This window comes from Bos indicus, chromosome 21 (assembly GCF_029378745.1).
Source record: "Bos indicus isolate NIAB-ARS_2022 breed Sahiwal x Tharparkar chromosome 21, NIAB-ARS_B.indTharparkar_mat_pri_1.0, whole genome shotgun sequence".
NCBI classification, from domain to species: domain Eukaryota; kingdom Metazoa; phylum Chordata; class Mammalia; order Artiodactyla; family Bovidae; genus Bos; species Bos indicus.
The window spans coordinates 47,928,647-47,949,757 of NC_091780.1; the positions used below are offsets into that span (position 1 = coordinate 47,928,647).

At 51.5% G+C, this 21,111-nt stretch overlaps 2 protein-coding genes and 1 long non-coding RNA gene across 3 annotated transcripts in view; 2 read left to right on the forward strand and 1 right to left on the reverse strand.

Annotated features, from left to right (window-relative positions):
* Positions 1-703: 703 nt before the first annotated feature.
* LOC109575704 (uncharacterized) lies at positions 704-5,449 on the forward strand. Its single transcript, XR_002183274.2, has 2 exons — positions 704-4,192; positions 4,808-5,449. It is a non-coding gene; the product is annotated as an uncharacterized lncRNA (long non-coding RNA).
* A 2,093-nt stretch (positions 5,450-7,542) lies between these two features.
* On the reverse strand, positions 7,543-12,151 carry FOXA1 (forkhead box A1). The gene is made up of 2 exons (XM_019983985.2): positions 11,656-12,151; positions 7,543-9,281 (listed from the first exon to the last, which is right to left on the reverse strand). Exons 1-2 carry the CDS (start codon positions 11,725-11,727, stop codon positions 7,947-7,949), a joined length of 1,407 nt encoding a protein of 468 aa, XP_019839544.2. The 5' UTR covers positions 11,728-12,151; the 3' UTR covers positions 7,543-7,946.
* A 177-nt stretch (positions 12,152-12,328) lies between these two features.
* The window catches only part of TTC6 (tetratricopeptide repeat domain 6), a 215,766-nt gene continuing 206,983 nt past the window's right edge, over positions 12,329-21,111 (forward strand). The window contains exon 1 of the mRNA XM_070775481.1: positions 12,329-12,816. The gene's annotated coding sequence lies outside the window, so the exon portion shown is untranslated. The remainder of the gene's footprint in view (positions 12,817-21,111) is intronic.

A 21,111-nucleotide genomic window follows, 5' to 3' on the forward strand; every position in this document is an offset into this window, starting at 1 on the left:
CGACCGGAAGCGAAGGTACAGCACCTCAAGTTCCGGGCTGGGGCCTGGCGCCTGGGTACCGGACGTGGTGTCCGGCCGTCGGGGCTCAGGCTCCTGGTGCGGTTCTGCAATTAATGCAGGTGGCTGCTGTGAAAGCCTGAGCGGAGCGGGCTCCAGGACAGGGGCTTTTTAAAGCCGGGTTTATCAGTGCTGCGTTGCGATTATAGCTGGCTTGGAGCCCAGGACTCCAGGGGGTCGGGCTGCGCTGCCAGGATGCTGAGAGCCCTTCGCGCTCAGCCATGGGCGCAGGGCGTCCTTTCTGGCGGGCGAGCGGGGGGGCCCCGCTACTTCACAGCTGGAGGCCGGGAGGGAAGAGAGTAAACACCCAGCCCTCGGGGCATGGCTGCAAAGGGAGACACGAAAAATAAATCAAGCCCGAGAGCCGCCCCACCCCCTCCCCGCTGCCTCCGCGGGCGGCGCCATCGGGTCCTGCAGCCTCCTGGAGGGCCCGCGCCCCCGCGCGCCGGGGGTGTCGCATCCCGGCCGGGCCCGCTGCAACTGCGCCTCGGAGCGGGTCCCAGGAGCGCGCCTCGCTGGCCCGCCCCGCCCGGCCGGGCCCCTCGGGCGGGATAGAGCCCCGCTTTGCTCTTTTCGTTGGCCAAGCACAATTGTGTTATTGGAGATAATGAATTCAATCCCCATCAAAGGGCATTAGGCTCGCCCGGGCCCTGGAGTTGCTGATGCCTTTTTTTTTTTTTTTTAAACCTGGAATGAAAGGCAGAGGAGGAAAAAAAAAAAAATTCTCTAGGGGAGCCTTTCCCCTGATCGCCGCTTTTGAAGTGAAGGGGCCCGGGCATTGTTGTTCACCTCGCGGCCCATACGGCTGAAGAAAGCCTGGGCTTTTGATGGGCTGAGAACCGCCTCTGCAATGAGCACCACGTCGGGCCGCACGGCCTGCGGATAGCATATGTCTCGGGGGTGCGCCGGCACTGTCTGGCGGGCGGGGCCGCAGGCCTGGCGAGAGGGGGCTCGGCCGTACCAGCTGAGAGGCCGGAACCGGAGAACAGACCCGCACCCACCAGGAGCGTCCTCTGGGGCCTGGGGTCGCAGTTCCTCGCGGCCACTTCGTGGCGTAGCGCAGGGGATGCCTTCGTGGTTAATCAGTTAAGACCCCCGACTGGGAGGCCAGACAGCCCTTTGGAGGTGAGGCTGGGGAAGGCAGTGGGTGAAGGAGGTTGGAAGTCTTTAGGTTTAGTCACTGGGATCCAGCATCTAAGGTGGCTGTCTCAGCTAGAGCTGGATCAGTCTGCGGAGGTGTAACAACACCGCAGGCAGGGGCATCCGTGTCACACGCAGTTAGGATTTTTCACCTGTGACTCGAGGACACCGCGCAGGGCGACCCAGCTCCGGGCGGGGGGCGGCGGGTGAGGGCGGAACGCGGAGCGGGGGACCCGGAGGCGCATGGCCCGTTCGGCCAGCGGGGCAGGTTCTCCAGCATGCGTGGCGTCCGGGCCTCGCAGTTCTGAACCCGGGGCTGCACATTAGCATCAGATAGCTCTTTCTAAATCGCTTGGTGCAGGCATTTAAGTTTGCTTATAGCGCCCTCAACGTGAACTTTCCCCACCTGGATTCGCAACCCGCGCCCCCCTCCCTCTCCTGCCGCCCGCTCGCCTCTCAACACTTTGGCCCAAGGGTCAGCAGCTAGATCCGTTCTCTTTCCTTCTCTCCCTTCCTTGTCTCCAACCCCCCTCTACCCCTCCTCAAAGGATCTGGGTTATCCGCCCCATTAATATATTAGCCAGGCATAACACAAAGGAAGCGCGTGTCAGCAGAAGGCAGTGATTCCATGCAGAGGCGAAGAAACCTGGCCGGTGCCCTACGCTACAACACGGCTCATTGCAGTTGGAGCTTGTGAATCGGCCTCCACCTAGGAAGAAGCGGTGGAGAACGCGGCAGGAGGTGGCCCTCCGAGTTGAGGAGCTTTGCGGTTAGGCGTTTGTAGCTGGGCTCTGGAACTGAAGCAGTAGGCTCCCAGGTGGGACCCAGGGCTGCTGGAACGTCCCAGAAACACCCCAGTCACCTGAATCGCGCCAAGAAAATCAGCTTTCCAGGAGTGCAGCACTAAGCGGGAGTGTCCTTTCTCCCTAGTGCATAACGTGTCCTTAAAATTAAATGTATAAACGAAACACTCCCCCACCCCCAAGAAGCCCCTTGCATTCTTCTCATTAAATTGTTTGTGTTTTAAAATAACAACTCCTTGGTGTGTGGGTGAGAGAGAGAGACAGGGGGACAGAGAGAGAAAGCGGACCTGGGACATGATCAGACAAGCAAAGGACTAACTGAAATTTCATGGGAGAGAGGGGAAAGAAACTAAGGAGGTTTCCAGTTGAAAACATTTTCCCCTAATTCCAGGCAATGCTTGGGGGAAGGGGTATTTCCAGGTTGTTTTTCTTAGTTTCAGGAATTAAAAAAGAAAGAAAAAGAAAAGAAAAAGTCCTTGGTGTGTAATGCTGAAGAGGAGAAAAGAAATAGAAAGTCAACCCAAGGCAATCTCACTCACACTGAGTAGCACTGACCAGACCTGGTCTCCACTTGCTCTGGATGTGCCTTGACTGGCATCCCACTTGAATTCTGAGGTCTTCAAGCATTTATTCCATCCAAGCCCTTTCCTTTCTGGATTTTGAGAAAGAATATTCTGCTTTTATACTCTAAGTTGACTAGGACATAGAGAACCCCAAAACATCAGGAAGTGATATCTAGAAGGAGGGATGCTCCTCACTTTCCAGGGTTGCAGAAGGGAGCTCATGCTCACCATGAGCTTTGCTCTTGTGCACTCAAGAGCTAATATAATTGGAGAAATGAGGAAGTTAGAAAAAGAAAGGTAGCAAGGGAGAATGTCTCCTTTGTCAGATAAAAGACATATTCATAAGAAGGAAAATGCATGCACTTTACAAGTTAAAGTTGAACAGAATGGATATGTTCCAGCCCCAAATTGCTTACTAGTATGATGGCTGGAGAAGAAAAAAAAAAAAAGATGAAGGCTGCAGTCCCAGTTGTCCAAAGTTCAATGAACTGAGCTAGACCAGGAGCTAAAAAGAGAAACACCAGTGGAAACATTATGGTCTCAAACTTTACTATTTGGAAGGGGGGGGGGAAATGAGAATATTTAAAGTAATCTGTTTTTAAATGTTAATTGGATACACTAGGATCATTTGTAGAAAATAAATCTTGAATAAATGACTTCTTAAAAACCTTTTCTCTCTCCAAATGGATTCTATTTTTGAGTAGTAAGGTTGTAAAACCTCCCAAGTTATTTCATTTTATTACATTCTTACTTTCATGAGTTTCTACATATCCAATGATTCTTTCAGTTCAGGAAAATCTTATTTCTAGATTTCAGCATAATTTAATTTCCTATTTAGTCCAAGGTAGCTTACAAATAATCACCTTTTTGCACATAATTATCTTGAAGTAATTAGACATTATCGTAACTCCATTTAGTTGCAAAACACATTTTACTACAATTCAAATAAGCAATTTAAATTTGATTTTTGAAAGTAAAACATTTAAACAAATTATTAACCTATTACATAATTTAAACAATTATATCTTTTTAAAGCATTTTTCCTCTTGACATATTGAAGTATCACATTAAAATACATTATAGCTAAATGTTCTGCAATATTACTGCTAAATCAACAGAAGACCAATTGATCTTGAGGAAAGGTTAATTAATTTGGGCTACAGGTCTCCTACACTGGCCTGCATTGAGAGGAATTTGTATCGATCACAGAAGTTTTCTGCAAAGAAATGTAATAAGCATTTTCGTGGAATTGAGATCAATTATTTAAAGTGCCAAAACAACGACGTTTTCCATTTCTATCACTCCAGGAATTCTTTACTGCCATGGCTTATTCAAATCTGTTAGACTCCTGAGTAAAATAATGTTTTTTATACTTTCAGTAATATCAATCGGGTATCTAGCTTTCAGAGACTGAAAACGGAAGTTGAGAACTTTAATAGGATTTTCTTTGTTTAATCCCTCCTGCCATAATGATTCTCACCAGTTTTTTCTACTATGAGGGGATCGCGAAGGCACAATGGAAATTAAATTTTATCTTCGGTTTAAACACTGGTAGCTATCCTGTGGAAAACGCTGAGCTGCTTTCTACTTGGAAACACATTTAAGTTGTGGAGTTTCTGAACACAACCGGTGAGCTTTTCTTCATCCCTAAATTTATCAATTAAAAAAAATGTTTCAGGCCTGGGACAAGGTGAAGGTAACTTCAGAAGCTCCCCTCCCCAACACTATACTCACTCTCAAAACCTTTTTCTTGTTTTCTAAAAATGTTTGCTCTGCGGTTAGTCAGTGGATCGGAGGGCCTCCGGAGCTTTGCACAGGGCTCTAGAGGAAGGTTTTTCCCTTCTCATCCCCTCCCTCCCCCTCGGGAGACCCCTCCCCCACCTCGGGCGAAATTCCTAAATAAAGAGAGTCGGGTGGACCGCGGGTGAGCGGTCAGCATCCCCTTTCCGGCCGTCTGCTGCAGGAGCGTCCGAGGTGTAGAAATCTGGAAGCTCCGGGACGAAAAGGGAGGTGGGAGGGGGTCGCGGGACGCCGGCGCGCTCCGGGAGGGTCCCAGCACTCCCTCGGAACCACAGATGTTTTCCTCCTGGCCCTGGGGCTCCGCGTCCCAGCCCCGGGCGTTCCGGCATTTGTGTGTCCCGGTTTCCGAGGAAGGGATTACGCAGCGGGAGCAGCCGCGGCAACGCGGGCGTTGGGGCCGCAGGAGCGGTAACGAGGCGCCTGGCCTTCTTTGTTGACTTTTAGGTCTCGGGCTCAACAGAAGATTTATTCGCTAGGAGGGGAAAATGCCCAAACAATGAAGAACTAACTGCACTTGTCACCTCAAGATGCTTGCGGTCCTTCTCTCTGTTCTCCTTCCCCGGCAACCGGACGCGCCGGCGCCCAGCCCGCGCGCGTCCTAACACACCGGGCGCAGATGGCATCGCCCAGAGGTGGCCGAGGGTGCGGTTAGAAAATAGCCAGAGAAGCCCACGAGGCGAGCCGCGCTCGCCGCGATCCACCGGGCTAGCTCCCCAGGCGGGTCTCCAGAGTGGCCTCGGCCGTAAACCCGCCGCGCACGGTCCCCCGCGAACCTTGAAAAAGTCTCCGCCAAGTAAGACACCAAGAACTGAGGCCGACTTAAGCCTGGTGGGTGAATGCAAGACACTTTACTGCTAATTTGTTAGAAAAAGGGAAGGGAACAAGTAAGACGATTTAGGTTCAGTGGGTCCGAGTAAGATTCCGAGGATCAAGCTCATGCCTTTATATTACTTTTGGAACTCGAATTTGCCAACGTTGCCCATTGTATAAATATAAATAACTATTGGGATTGAAAGCTTTTCCCTCTCTTTGAGACTTTAATGTCCTTCCGAGAGGCCTCTAAATTAAATTTTGAAATTACTCAAATCAATAGTTTCCATCTCCTCCTTTCATTAGCTGAAGTGAGAGCGAGGGGTTGGATTTCTGGATTTTTCTCAAGTGCTACATGGCACCCTTCTGTCATCTGGGGAGGCAATTACTCGATAATTAAGGGACTCACACAGCTCTTTTTATCTTGTCTGCGGTAAGGAGTAGGCGATCAAAGTAAAGGCTGTCCAAGTTCAAGCCCTGGCTAGGATGGAGTTCATACACAAGGGCTCAGGCAGGCCAGCCTCTGCTTGGGCTAGTGTTGTTATTGTTGACGTCAATCCGACGAGGCTGACAAAGAAATAGGTGGACTGGAAAGTGAGCCTACTATCAAAGGAGATTACTGATTTTGTGATCTCAACCAACTGCAGAGGTGTGAAGTTGCATTTGAGCTTCTTAGAAGGCAAACAAATCATCAGTTTTTAAGTTCTTGGGGAAAAAAAAATTTGTAACAATATTTTAAAAAAATATCTTCACAAAATACAAAATACCCACAACCCTGAAACGTCCTGGTGGCACAAAGCTTCCCCTGCAGGAGTGAATTAACCCGGGCCTCCCTGGGCCTCCTCGAAAGCTGCCGTGATGGTTAATTTTCGCCTCTCCTTTAGTAAAAAGACGGTTCTGGATCCTCTCTTGTAGACAACTTAATTTTATCGGCTACATCTGATATTTTATTCTCACTCAAATACTTTCAGATAAAGGAAAATGATACACTGGAGAAGGGGGGGAAGGTAGTTAAATTAATAATATTTGAGTTCATTGTAGAAAGGCTCAAAGGAAGCACAGAAGACTTAAGCCCTTGTCAAAAATTGAAGTAAACATTACAAGGAATAAAGAATCTTTCAAAAACTCAATTCTTATGATATTAAATCAATTTATCTACCTTTTAATTTATCTACTTTTATTGAATCTCCTTAATTACTTTTCCCTAGCTACACGTTCATATAATAAAAATAAAAAAACAAAAATTTTAAGATTCTTTTCATTTTTGTCATTTCTATTCAGTGCCAGGCTTTGAAAAATATCATATTCAGAATATCCATTTTGGATTTAATTAAGGAAAATAGCAGAAATTTTCTTTTTGTTAACATTTGATTTATTTAAAGTCCTTAGCTGCAAATGATCAAGAACATATTCCACAGCTTAAAATTTCTCATTTTCATTATTTAAATCAAAATATTTTGATTACAATCACACTGATAAAAATTAACATTTTATTTTGTAATTTTAACCATCATTTAAAGCAATTTCAGCTGTAAAGAAAAAAGAATAAACCATGCAATAAATTAACATTGAGAAAGCGAAGAGGAATAATAATGGAACCCGTCTGGCTATACTAACACCATGTCCAACTGTGAAAAGTGCATTAACACTGAATGAAACAAGCACACGATGGCAATAATTAAAATGGCCACAATCAATTGGATTTTGGAACTTGGACCAAATTTTGAAATACAGCTCCCTATAACTTATCTCTCCTCCAACATGGTAATAGTATTCCCCCCCTTTTTTTTCTGGAAAAAAAAATATCCTTTAAATGGTATAAATACAAAGAAGCTAATTTTACACATGTTCTATGACCTCAGAATGACATGCCCATGGCCCTCTGCAAAACAAGGAGTAGAGTTATTGACAAGGGCAATTCTCAAGGAATTGATTCCCAGGGCTATGTGTGGGTGGAGGGGAGGGGAAGAGGGTGTCTTTGTAACTTCTTGGTCCGGCAACTCAAGAGCAGGTATATCACCTACCTATTACCTTTATATGTTATATAAATATATGGATGATGTCTACATATCTGAGCATGTGCATAAATAAGTTCATATATATGGTAGATATGTATTTCATTTAGAGACATCTGCTATCTGAGTGTATCTGAAATGCAAGCTGAAAAAAAGTGGCTCTAATCTGTTTATGTTTTGCTGTGTAACAGCAGCACTGTCCTTCAGTACTTTTAACAGTCCTGGTGTCTACTTGTTTCTTCACCCTTTCAGTTCTTCTGGTTAAGAGTATTGCCATGGACCTGTAAACTGTGTGTGTCTGTGGGAGGGGGGAGGGGAATCAGGTGAGGAGGGGAAAAAAAGCACAAACAAATATTTTACAAGCTTGACCATCTTTCTTTTTTTTAAATAAATCCTGCACAGACTAGAACATGTCTGCAGGGGGGGAAGAGGGAAGAAAGGGAGAAGGACAAGGAAGCAGGAGGATTTATATATATATACACTTGTGGATCATTAAACTTTGCAGGACAATTTTTGTTGGTTTGAGGTTGGTTTTCTTTGTAATAATATACACAAGGCGTTTTGAACAACAGTAACAAAGTAACAGTCTTTTGCACTAGGGGAAAGATTGTGCACACACAAAAAAAGGAAATAAAAATAGTTGGGATTTCATTATGCTGCTGTCGGCTTGGTACGTGTGGTTTTGTTTGCTGTTGATTTCTCTCTCTCTCTCCTGCTACCAGCATGGCCATGCCAGACAGACCCCCGGTCCCAGGGAGCTAAGAAGTGTTTAGAACGGGTCTAGAATACACACCTTGGTAGTAGGCTGGCTCCAGGGCTGAGGGCTCAATGGGGCTCCTCGTGGCCACCGAGGCGCCGCCGAGGGGCAAGCTGGCGGGCAATGCGCTGCCGTAGGGCGAGTACTGTAGTGCCTGCTCATATGCCTTGAAGTCCAACTTGTGCTGCTGCTCCGAGGAGGACATGAGGTTGTTGATGGAGAAAGGATGATTGAAGGAGTAGTGAGGGTCCCCTTTCATGTGCAGCTGGGACTCGTGGGGTGCCAAGGCATGCGCCGGGTGGGAGGGGGGCACGGATACCAGTGCCCCAGGCCCAGAGCTGATCGGAGGAGCAGCCGAGGTGGCTGGAGTCTTCAACTCCGAGGCGCCCCCTGTCGCCGCCGCCCCGCCGTGGTCCAGAGTCTGGGGGCTGGCGGCGGGCCCGGGGGCCGGCGCGCCCTCTAGCTGGCCGGCCTTCCCGTGCACACCGCGATGAAGGGGCGAGTCGGCGCTGGGGTTGGCAGCGCTCGAGGGGTCCTTGCGGCTCTCTGGGCCACCCTTGGGGCCGCCGCCGCCGCCCCCGCCCCCAGGGCCCGGCTGCTTCTCGCACTTGAAGCGCTTCTGGCGGCGCAAGTAACAGCCGTTCTCGAACATGTTGCCGGAGTCCGGGTGCAGCGTCCAATAGGAACCCTTGCCTGGCTTGTCCGGGGAGCGGGCCACTTTGACAAAGCAGTCGTTGAAGGAGAGCGAGTGGCGGATGGAGTTCTGCCAGCGCTGCTGGTTCTGCCGGTAATAGGGGAAGAGGTCCATGATCCACTGATAGATCTCGCTCAGTGTGAGCATCTTGCTGGGCGCCTGCTGGATGGCCATGGTGATGAGAGAGATGTACGAGTAGGGTGGCTTGGCGTGAGGATAGCTGCGCTTGAAAGTCTTGGCGTCGCCGCCGCCGCCGGCAGCGCGGCTGCGGCCCAGGTTGGACGGCGCGTACGCCATAGGGCTCATGCAAGGGTTCATGGCGGCCGCGTAGGGCCCCAGGCCATTCATGGAGGCCGCCGGCTGCGCGCCCATAGCCCCCATGCCGCCTGGGCTCAACGTCGTCCCCATGGCCGTCACGCCCGCCGTCATGCTATTCATGGCGCCCGCAGAGCCGCCGGGCATGCCAGCCACCGCCCCGGGGCTCAGTCCGGCTCCCAGGCCCGGGTTTGCGTAGGACATGTTGAACGAAGCCGGGGTCATGTTGCCGCTGGTGCTCATGGTGTTCATGGTCATGTAGGTGTTCATGGAATTCATGGTGCCCAGACCCGAGTTCATGTTGCTGACCGGGACAGAGGAGTAGGCCTGGAGCGGAGACAGCGTGAAGAGGCCCCGAAGGGCTGAGTTAGCAGTGGGCGCGCTGGCGGCTACTGCCCCCTCCCCAACCCCACCCCCGGCAAATCCGAAAACGAGAAGAGGCCATTTCTGCAAAGTCTAAGATCCCCCAACCAGGGGCAAACCGGCGGGCGCCCTCCCCAGAGTCAGCAAAGAGATGTCGTGCACGGCAGGGGGGGAAATCCTAGCTCGGCAGGCATGAAAGACAAGAACTCACAGAAAATATGTCCCCAGGAAGATGTGTAATCGCCTTACACGCCAGGCTTAGGGGCCGGCTTCTAGGGCCCCTCCATTGCCAGGCGGTATCCCACTTTCCACCCCAGATCGGGCCTCGGCAAAGCCGTCTTCCTTTTGCTTGAAAGGAGTTAAAACTCCGAAAATAGAATTAATATCTCGGATCCTCTGCTTATTCGCTCCACCTTAAGCGTGCGGTGGGTATGACACTGCTTCCCCCCATGCCCCAGCCCCCACCCCTAGGCGGGCAACATCCCCAGATTTGCACCCATCTCGCCTAAGCCTGCCAGGCCTGGGCTGACCACGTAGCGGCCCGCGCTGTTCCGGGTGACTGTTAGTTAACCTCTCCCTGATAGAGCAAATCATCCATGGCCATATGACCAAACATTTCCAAACAACTGGCTTTACTATCTTAGCAGCTTTCACCAAATGGTGACTTTTTGTTGTTCATTATATTTAGAAGTAGTGTTTTCCATCTACTTGTAGCAATTGTAATATTAAAAGGGAAAAAACTCAGAAGTTGAGTAACTTTTGGAAAAAATAGATATATAATAGGAGAAAGAGTAGGGGAGGGTACATAATAATATCAATGCACAACCTACATTTAACATGACTTTACAGCCATTCATAAACTTGCACTAATTTCATTACCTGTTTCCAGGGCCCTAATGTTTGAAAATTTTGGTGACAAAATTTATAGAAATAATCACATTTTTTACATAGTCTGATATTTTGCCCCTGATCATCTCAAAACCTGGCTTTTGAAACTATATGAATAGTATCAAATACTTTAAAATTAAAAAATCAAAGTTCACTTGCTTTCTCTTAATGCTATTCTACTTCCCAATTCTAACCTGTAAAGAAGCTCTTTTCATAGAGAATTTAACTCACTAGTGAGCGGAGATGACTGTATGTGAATTAAATCTGAGGAAGTGTTCTGAGCTCCTTCTTAAATCATCAGTAGGGGGAAACTTATCAATGGCAATCTGAGAGCACTAGATATGTTAAAAATATAGAGTATAGAAATGTAAAAACTACTTATCTGTTAACTTAATAAAAATAATAGTATCCTTACGTTTATTTTCATCTGAAAACATGACTTTATTTGAAAACATAAAAGGTGAACAAACATTTAATTAGGCACACATTCTGCTAGAGTATGCAAATAAACTCGGGATATGTTTGTGAATATATACATATAGAAATCTAAATAAATTAATTAGCATGAAAATATTTCTTGATTTTATGTTTTTCTGTCCATGTCTTAAAGTATATTTTACTTTTCTTTTCCTCTTCCCAAGATTATCCAAGGCAGTTTCAATAAACGTTTTCAATAATGATAAATTTTTGGAGGGTAATCGCCAGTTATTTTCAGAGAAATACTTTTAGGAGTAGGAGGTCGTCCTGCCTGTACCTGGTTTTCCTCGCAATCCCTTTGTGCACACTGTATTGATAAAATAAACCACACGAACGTGCCACCAAGGGGACAATGAAGAGAAACAGGTTCTCCGCCCGCCCGGAGTGCTGGAGGAAAAGTCAGCTCGCACTAGCGCCACCCAGCGGTTCTAAAGAGGAAGAAGCACACTTCTCCCCAAACAGGGGTTTTGAAGAACTTTTACAAAATTTCAGAATCATTTCATTATCAAGAGGCGCATTAGCGGCTAAGCGCTTTCATCAGAAGACATCTGAGAATTCAACTACGGAAGGAAGAAACTGCCCCCCGGGCGAATTCTAGCCTTTTCAGACTTGCCTCAAACTCATGCCTCCGCCAGCCAGCCAACCCGCGCGCGACACCCGGGTCTGGGCTCTGGCTCCCGTTCTCCGCAAGCAAGAGGCAAGTGCGTCCCAAAGAACGGGTGCTTTCACAGCAAGAGTTTCCTAAAACCGTCTCGCCCGCTCTGAGCGCCGATCGCCGGAATCCCGTCCCCGGGCCGGGCTGAGGATCCGGCCCCCAGGCCCGTTTAGCCAAGGCCCGGCCGGGGCTAACCCGGGTGGGTAGGCACCGGTGGCACGGAGGAGACGCCCCCAGTCCGCCTGCTGCCCGCCTCGCCAGGTTTCCCCCGTCCCAGCACGGGCTCCAGGAACGTCCCGCCTGCCGCCCGCCTCTCACCTCCTGTGTGTCCGCATAGTAGCTGTTCCAGTCACTGCTCTCGTGCCCTTCCATCTTCACAGTCCCTAACATCCTGGAGCCACCCTGCTCGGTGCAACCATCCAGCCCTGTGCGAAGCGACTGGCAGCCGCGCGGCCCGGGGCGGGGGGCGGGGAGCCGAGCCCGCTGCAGTCACCCGAGCGCCCGCTTCGGCCCAACGCCACCCTAGCGAGGAGGAAGCCAGGAGCTGCGGGGCGCGGCGTGCTCGGCGGCGGCGGCGGCGGCGGCGGGGCGGGCGGGGGCAGGCGGCGGCCGCGAAGCGCGGCGCCCGGGAGCGCCTCCGCGGGAAGTGAGCTGGCGGCCTCTGCGAGATGAGTGCAGTTGAGCTGATGTGGATCTTACGTCGCTCGAGTGCCCACCTCCTCGTCCTCTCCCCATTTGTCCGCCGCACAAAGACGCTCGCACCTACAAAGCCCGAGGTGCACCTGCGAGGCGGCCGCCCGCCAGTCCGGCCGCCGCGCCTCCCGCCCCGCCGCGCCGCCGCCGCCGCGCGCGCCCCCTGGGCCCCCTCCCGCCGAGCCCCCTCCCCCAAACCGACCCTCACTTTGTTTGCCAAGCGGCGTAATTGGTTTAAGCCGGGAGGCTGGGGGAAGAGGGAAACCGGGGTGGTGGTGGTGGAGGGCGGGGGGCGGTGTGTGTAACCCCTCTTTGGAAGAGGAAAAAAGAAAAATAGGCGGGGCCGGGAGGGCTAGCGAGGGTTTTGGATGGGAACTGCGCAGCCGATGAAGCGCTGGGGGCGATGGCGTTGGAGCCCGGGCTCCTGGGGGTAGAGCCGGCTACATGACCCCAGGGTTCCCCTGGGGGACATTCGGCCCTCGGTGCTGCGACCCCGTCCCGCGCCCCTCCTGCCTCCTACTCTTCTGCCCGCTTCCAGCTCCCGCCCTTCTGATACCTGACCTAAAAGTTCAACCCCGGGAGACTGGAAAATTCAGACTTCCTTCTCTCGCCCCCGGCCCCCGCCCCGGACTTCAGGATTGAAAACGGAAAAAGCCCCACTTTTGCCCCGTCACTAGAAACTCGGCCATCTGAGTCAGCCGACCCAGGTGACGTTAGGCCGATTCCGGCTCCTGGCTAGCAGAGTGGAGACGCTGCCACGAAACCCGTACCTGCGGCTAAGAGCAGGTGAGTCACAACACCGTTTTATATCTTTATGACATAACTTTTTTTTTTTTTTCCACCTCGATCCGCTCTACTCCCCCTGTCATCTGTAGCGATTATGAAGAGGAAGAAACTGAGAACAGATGTCTATGTGATAGGGCAGGCGGACCCGAGTCGGGCCGTCCTCCCTCTGCCCAGCTCCTCCTCCCGCCCCCCTTCCGCAGCCTCGAGGACTGAGCTGGAGGCGACCGTCTGGTTTCTGATAGGGAAAGGTCAGGGGGAGGGGACATCTCCCTAAATACGCGCCGGGAGAGGCTGGGCTCGGGCGCGGGAATGCATCTACTCGGCTAGAGAGGTGCCAGGCCGAAGCCAGCGGTGATGACGGCGGTGCTTGGTCCCATCTCTGATCTGGAGTGGCCGGGCTGGGACTGAACATCCGTGGGAAGTGCTTCTTCAAGCAAAGCCTCTTGGCTTCTATGAGACTCTGGGTAGTGGCTTGCCCACAAGCCCTGGGGAGGACCAAACAAAGTGACTGGGTGGTAGGCAGTGAGTTGGTGAGAGGTTGTGCTATGGTGGTTGTGTGTTTCTGAGTGTGTGTGTGGCCATGTATGTGCTGTACTTTCGGAGAACCACTGGGTTTAAGCAGCAATAAAAAACCTTTCTGAAAGGACTAAGAATCCGCGAAATATTCTTGTTTGGCAAAGTTTTAAACTATTATTAATCTCATTTTAAGAAATGTGTTTTAACTTGTCTTCCAAACAGATTCCTTTCCCCCCCTGTGCTTTGTTCTTACAAACCTTTCTTCCTTGAAATCTGGCAAGAGAATCACATTAAATCCTTGAACCAAACAAATCTCTTAAATTAGCAGGAGAGCATGAGAGGGTGAAGATGTGTAGTTAAGGAAATAAAAAAAAAAAAGATAAAAGCATTGGATTCCAATTCCTTTAAGAAAAAAAAAGGGGGGTGGTGATGGTGGTGAGTAACGTCACATTGTAAGGAAAGGCTTGAGAGTGAAATTAAATCACCTGGAACTCAGCAGCCAGTCGCCCTCCCCAGCTGCAGCCTGTCCCTGGGACTGCAAGCCAGTCCCATCAATTTGTGTAAATGTATCTGCAAACGTGTGGGTCTGCACATATTTCTCAGGGCGACAGTCAGAAACTAATTCTTTTGTGCAAAGTTCCCATCAACAGCAGGACCTTAGTCCCATTTGTAAAGTACACGGATGCATAGGCTCCTCAGCCTGCCTGGGGAGGTGGGGGTACTTTCAGTGCTAATGAGCTTCCTTGTTCCTTCCCGCGGTGATTCGCCAACGCCCTCTTGGCTCTTCCACCACATCCAGCATGACTAGGGTATTTTCTATGGGTAGTAACAACTTAGCAATAACTTTTATGTTGCACAAAAATCCAGAGCTTTAAGGCGAAAACAAACCAAACCAAAGGCTGTAACCGTAAAGGGAGTCAATTAAAAAAAAAGAAAATCTTCCTTTCAGCACACATCTCAAACCCACTAGACCTCATCTTACAAAAAATTCAGCTTGGTGGCGGGGCGGGGGGAGGAGGGGAACGCCCATTTTTCAAAGCGGATGGCCAAAGTGAAGTTTCTTCAGGGCTTCTCCAAAGCTCAAGATCGGTGGTGAAGAGTGGGCTCTGCCAGTTTTAGAACCTTGATCCAGCATGGGGACCCGGTCGGCAGCCCGAGGAATTCCCGCGATCACAGCGCCTCCTGTCGTAGGAAGGGAACGCGGGCGGATTCCTGCCGCAGGCGCCCCCAGCCAGCACTAGCAGGCGAGACTGGAACCTCGCACGCCTCTCTCAGCCAGAGATTTTCGGTTCCTAGAGCCGACTGCCTGAGGCCAAGAAGAAGGAAAGGCGGCAGCTCGGTGAGCTTCTAGCCTCTCTCCATCTCAGTCGCGGTGTTCCAAGACACCTAACAAATTTAGAAGGTGAAGTTCTAGTGTACCCTGCTGCCAGTCGGGCATTTCCGTGAGATTTAAAAGCGAATCATCAGTGCCCTATTTGGTCTTTGGTTTGGAAAATTAACGACCAACAAAACTGCTGTTTCTAGGTTGCTAACCAGCAACCAGGTAACGAGGCCGGCTGCTGCAGCCTGCTCATTTCCAACCTTTTCTCCCTAATAGGCCCTGCCTTTACGCGGTGCAGAAAGATTGCGCTTTTCGGGCAACTGGACCTGCCTTCTGTGTTGGGGAGGTGGGGTTGCGGGGGGTGGGGGGTGGGGGACTCGAGGTAAAGGAGCCCCGAGGGCAGCCACGTGGCGGCTTCTGGGGTGTCCCGGGCTCAAGTGGCCTGTGCCAGGGCGAACAGAGCGCGCCTGGAGTGGCCTGGGTAGCGGGGTGGGCAGGCTCCTTGGATGGAGGGAGTCAGGGCAGTCGCGATGGCAGGTGCGCGGGTACCTCCAGATGAACAAGGACGGAGGAAGGGGCCCCTCCCTTCCCGGAAGCTGCGCCCTCTACCCCCTTGGGGTCCGCTCTCCTCGCAGTCGGGCCCCGGGGGCCTGTGGCGCCTGGCCCACCCACCGAACTTAGCCACCTTCGCTCCGCTCTCCCAGCATTACCTGGCTTAGGAGCCCCTTCCGCAGATCTCCACTCGGTCAGGGAGAAGTCGAGGGCGACGACTGGAAGCAAAGGCCGGGGGCTCGCGCCTCGGGCCCAGCTGGCTGCCTTTGGCGGCACCAAGTCCTACCTGTTCAGCGGGACCGTTTAGACGCGTGGCAGACAGCAGGGCCCGAGGCGGCGGGGTCTAAAAATGTGTACCCTATTCCCGCCAGCTCTCCCCTCCCCGACGAGCCTCGGCCAGATCTCGCCCGCGGCCGCGGGCCCAGGGTGCACGCTCGCTGCAGGGTGATCGGAGCTCCTCCTCAGGCTCCCACCCGCCCCCCAGATAAGAAGCTTCGATCCTCCACCTCCCGGGAGAATCAGATGCCGAGAAACTAAGATCTGTCGCCTTGCACGCGGTTGGTTCACAGTCGCCTGGGACGGGGCCCCGGGTCGGTTTAGGACCGAGGAAGGCTTGGGACACTTGAAGCAACTGTCTACTCCTGCGTGTGCCTGGCCCTCGAGGACAGAGGTGTGTGCGGGAGCTGGGGAGGGGCCGGCGCCGCGAGAGGGCGGACCCCAGCGCCGGCCTCGGCCTCCCGCCCGCAGTCGCCGCCGCCGCCGCCGAGACGCGGCCTTCGAGTCCCGCCGCCGCCCAGGCCAGGGTGAGGGCGCAGAGGGTCAGAAGAGCAGCACCGAGCTCCTTGTTCCTCCGCTGTCTCTCTCTTCTCCTTTCCTTTCTTCCTCTGCCCTTGCTCAGTCGTGTCCGACTCTTTGTGACCTCGTGGACTGTAGCCCGTCAGGCTCCTCTGTCCATGGGATTCTCCAGGCAAGAATACTGGAGCGGGTTGCCATGCCCTCCTCCAGGGGATCTTCCCAACCCAGGGATCCAACCCAGGTCCCCCGCATTGCAGGAGGATTCTTTACCGACTGAGCCACCAGGGAAGTGGTGGCTTCTATCATTACATCAATTTAAGAAATTAATTCACTAGGCGTTTGACCCTCAGTAGGTAGGGGCCACGGGACAGCCTTAACCCGCCTTGTCGGTTCCCTGTGGGGAAGTCTGCGTTTTCCGGCAGGTATCTGTTTATGTGGATCCACAGACATGTACATCCAGGGCTTTCACTTTACTGAAAAAAAAATTTTTAATGTAACATTTTAATCCCGGTTCTTCATCCCTGGGTGTGTCCCTTCCCCTACAGCTCCTTGAGCCGCTGCCGGGTTTCTGAGCGACCCGGGTCGCGGGCCGGGCTCGCCCACAGCCGGATGTCGGAGCCGGAGCCGGAGCTGCTCCCCACCTGGCCTCCGCCCGCGGGCGACAAAACCGTCTCTCTGGCCGTGAGCGAGCAGCGCCTTGCCAAAATCAACTCTCATTTTCATGTATTGAAATGAGAAAGGTTGGGAAGGGCGACCTGCACTCCTAGGCCATCACTAGCCTTGGGAGGTAGGAGTCAGAAGCCAGTCGGTCCTCCCAGGGCCTCTCTCCTTGGAGGGTCGCGCATAAAACGCTTCACCCCCCCCCCAACCCCCCGCTGGTCCAGGTCCCCGAGGCCGTCGCGTGTCTCCAGGCAGCTGTTTCTCCGAGTCACCAGACAGCTTTATTCACGCCAGCTGGAGAAAGTGGCCCAATCCCTAAAGTCTTTCCTCACCCCTGCACACTCCTGGAGTGGCTATCTCTGCGTAGTGGTGCCCGTATTTTCCCCCTGTGGTTACTTGAAAACCACTAGGGAAGGGGTCTTGGGGGGAGTAACTGGAAATGCACTGCTTCAGAGTTGAAAAATTATAGGGAGATGTGACAAACGTTTAAGTCTGAGAGCAGAAAAGGACTAGAGTGGCTGAGGCCCTACTGTGTGCCCCCGAAGGAGTGGAGTGGGGTGCGTTTGAGGGGGGAGAAAGCTTTGAGATCCCAATCTTTTCCTCCTATGCTGCTCCGGGTATGCAACTGGGAGATTGGAGGTGTAGGCATTGATATGTCAGAACCTCCATTGCTCCAAATGGCAGAAGCTCAGGCTAGTGGGAAGCAGTGATGGAAACAAAGGGTTGGGTGTGCTCGCTTAGACCTCAATCCTTCCCTAATTGCTAAGGAACGTTTAACTTCTCAGTCCCTGAACTCCCCGTTCTCCATCCACTGGTCTCCACCACAGGTACACCCAAGACTTTCTCACGGCCCTTCAGCCTGACCTGGTGGCTTAACTTGGGCTATTCAAATGTGATTACCCTCAAATTTACATAGTTCTATTTAACAGATGCTTTTGTAACAATTATATAAATCATATCCTACACATGGGGGTGAAAGGGTAAAAATGTGTTATAGCCAGGCTTTTCCCATTGTACTGGCTTCCTGATCTCTCTCCTAATTTTAAAATTGTGCTTTTGGATTGGCGTGGCATGGCTAGAGGGAGGTTATGTTCATTATTTAAAATTCGATTGGAGGACACTGTTGAGTGGTTGCTTTGGGGATTTCCAGCAAGCTATTCCAGAGCTAGGGAAAGCTTTGTTTTAAAATAGTACATCTGTTTGAAGCTGTTTGATTTTTCTTGTCCTAAGGGTCACAGAGTAAAACCAGTACTTAGCTCACATGCAGTGAGTTTTCTTGTAAAGAGAAACACTAGGAAGAGGGCTCCCTGGCAGCATTCCCTTTTGCTAGGATACAGCAAAATTTGCAGGCTCTTTCACCACTTTCTGAATGCTGCCATCCTGGTTGTCTATCGCAAATGGATCAAAGTAAGGAAATGCGGATGCCAACACTGTGGTGGCAAGTCCAGTGCAAGTCCAGTGCAAGTCCAGTGGGTCTTGAGAAATTTGCAGACTTCCCCAACTAACTGAGGTCTGCCTTCTTTAGGTCCATTTCTGTTGCTGTTGTTTAGTCGTTAAGTCATGTCCAACTCTTTTGCCATCCCATGGACTGTAGTCCACCAGGCTCCTCTGTCCATGGGATTTTCAAGGCAAGAATACTGGAGTGGGTTTCCATTTCCATCTCCAGGGGATCTTAGGTCCACAACTTGCTCTAAGTTCCTGCCAGGTTTTTATCCCTCCTCAACAGCAAATTCCATTTGTGTCTTTTCATTTTTTTTTCTCTCCCCCACTGGACTAGAAACTCTCTGAGGGTGCAGACTACAGTGGTCTCCACTGCTGCAGCAGAGCCTGGGGGTTAGTAGACTTCAATAAAGATTTGACTCGATCACTGAACTAACTGCTCCAATCCAGAGACTGGCCAGGTTGGTGTCAGATGGGAGAAGATGCTGGTCCAAGTGAGAGGATCTCAGGGACTTGTCCCAGTTCAATGGGCTTGAGAAATGAATGGACCGTACAATGAACAAATAGATGAACAGATATTTTTAGCATAATGGTTAGGGCTTCAGAACCTTGGGATCCTTGGATTTTCAGGCCCGCTGGGCTTGGTTCTTCCCATGTACATGATGCTTAATTTTAACCTAAATCATCGTGGTGACATGATCAAATGGGAAATGCCCCCACCTCACCTGTACCCGGCCTTTGGCAGAATCAGCGGCCGCCGTTGCTCATCTAGAACCCTCAACATGTGACCCGAGGCAAATGTTTTCACTTTCCCCCGCTGTGAAAAGGCGGCCAACCGCACCTTTCAACAAAGATATCGATTAAAAGTTGAAGAACCCCATCTACTTTCCATTAAGCAAAATGTTTCACTCCAATCTGTAAAGGAAACTTCCGTGTTTAAATAATATGTTTAAATTGGCCAAGGGATGAAGCCGATCCCACGGAATGAGAAGGAAAAGCACTGTTAGTCCCGGATTGTGCCCAGCGCTAAGCGCGCGGCGTTTCCGCCCCGGGACTCCGGGGGGCACCTGAGGGGCGGGGCGCGACCAGGACGGGTGGCGCAGCAAGAGTCCCCGAAGTGACCCTCCCGGATGCCAGACGCTCAGCGCACCACGGAGGTGGCGGCGCGCTCAAAGTTTTCAGGCTTTTACCTTCATTGTCTTCCAGTCTTTAGGATCTAAAGCATTTTATTCCACGCACCTTCCCAGTGTGATGTAATCATTTTCTTAAAGGACAACTAAACCTCTCCGAACCTGCCATGTTGTTGTTACAAGGTATTAACTGCAGACCCAGTGGGTCAACTTCTCCTCCTGAAGTTTTATGTTTAAAAACATACAACTCTCCTCCCTCTCCTCTGGGCTGCTGTCACTCGGGAAGCCACCAGGCAGCATCTGGTGTCCGTGATGTCCCAGTCCCCTACATCCCACGGGCACCGGCGCTGAGAGCTGCTCTAAGGCTCCGTAGCGCCCCCCTACCCGGCCGGCCCCACGCCCCGCCCCAGGAGCTGAAGGGCAAACTCGCTGCTTCCAGACCGCTCTTTCTTCCTGGGACAGCTCCCTACCTGGACCCCAGTCCTGCGGCTCCGGAGAGGGACTTGGCACTGCATGGAACCCGAACCACCTTGGAGGCTTAGGCTTCTAACAGATCTGGTGTCGGTTTGTTTTCTTTCAAATGCTTTCCATGATACAGTCCGCGGGGTGCATCCCACTCTCCTCACCCTACTGGCCTCCTTCTAAGAAAATACCTTCCACTGTGAATCTGCTAGTCTTCTCTGACCTCCTTGTGACCCTCCCCTGACAACCCACCCGGCAAGAGAAGTGGTTTCAATAAATAAAGCGTAGTGCTTGCCTTGAAGGTCAGTTTACACTGGGGCAGAAACTTCTAAAACTCCTGCAGGTGCTGGAATGGGAATAAACCCGTCCCAAGAGATGGGAGAGGGAGGAAGCATCGACTAGGAGAAGACACCAGGGGATGTAGACAGGAATTCCAACAGGGTGGAGGGGCGTGGTCAGGAGTTTGGCACCCAATGGCAACCCACTCCAGCGTTCTTGCCTGGAGAATCCCAGGGACGGGGGAGCCTGGTAGGCTGCCGTCTATGGGGTCGCACAGAGTCGGACACGCCTGAAGCGACTTAGCAGCAGTAGCAGCAGCAACCCACCTTCAATTTGCTGGGGAGCCTGGATGGATACTTTGGGCCTCAGTTTCCCCTGAGTCTGGAGTGGCTGGTGCAGGCCTGATGATCCCACCCAGGGGAACCAGGATCTGTGTGAACTTAGGAAGGAAATCGTTTAGGTGATGGAAGGTGAGGAGGTGTGACTCAGCTCCTAGAGTAGGGAAGCCTCTCTCTGCAAGTTGAGAAGACTCTGGGATAACAGGTAGCACAAAGAGTTTCCTCCGGTTTGCTCTAATTTTGTGCTCTAAGTTTCTTTGTAAATTTTGGGCAAAAGCCTTTCTTTCTTTCTTTTTTCCGTTTTCCAGCATCTCCAAAGACAACAAGCAGCGGGAGGAAAAGTAGAGCTTGTGTTTCAGGTTCCAAGACCGGGCAAAGCCTTCTCAGCAGCCGAAGCAGTGGTCTGCACATGCCTCTGTGCACGGCTGGCACCTCTGAGGCTGGGGGTCTCTCAGTCTTAGTGAATCTCTCATTACACAAGCTCCAACCTGGCTTGTTCTTGCAGTTGACAAGGACTATAGCGTTTATGTTTAAGATCACGGATTTGGAATCAGAGTCCAATCTGTACTCTGTAGGAGACTTGCTATCTCTGAGCCTCCATTTTTTCAACTATAAAATGGGCACATTAGTACCTACCTCACACTAGGTGAGTGCAGAGTGTAAGTACAATAAAAGGTAGCCACAGTCAAGAGCCTTTACAGAAATCTGGGAACCTGGGCGATGCTGGCTGCGGTGGACCGGGCATCTGGGCACACTCGGCCCTCCCTTTTTACCAGTCTTTTGGAGGTAGTCACCAGCTAGG

Coding starts and splice junctions, on each gene's coding strand:
- FOXA1 (XM_019983985.2), bottom strand. CDS start 11,727: ATGTTAGGGACTGTGAAGATGGAAGGGCACGAGAGCAGTGACTGGAAC. Junction 9,282..11,655: donor ACTATGCGGACACACAGGAG/GTGAGAGGCGGG, acceptor TCTCCGCTCCAG/GCCTACTCCTCTGTCCCGGT.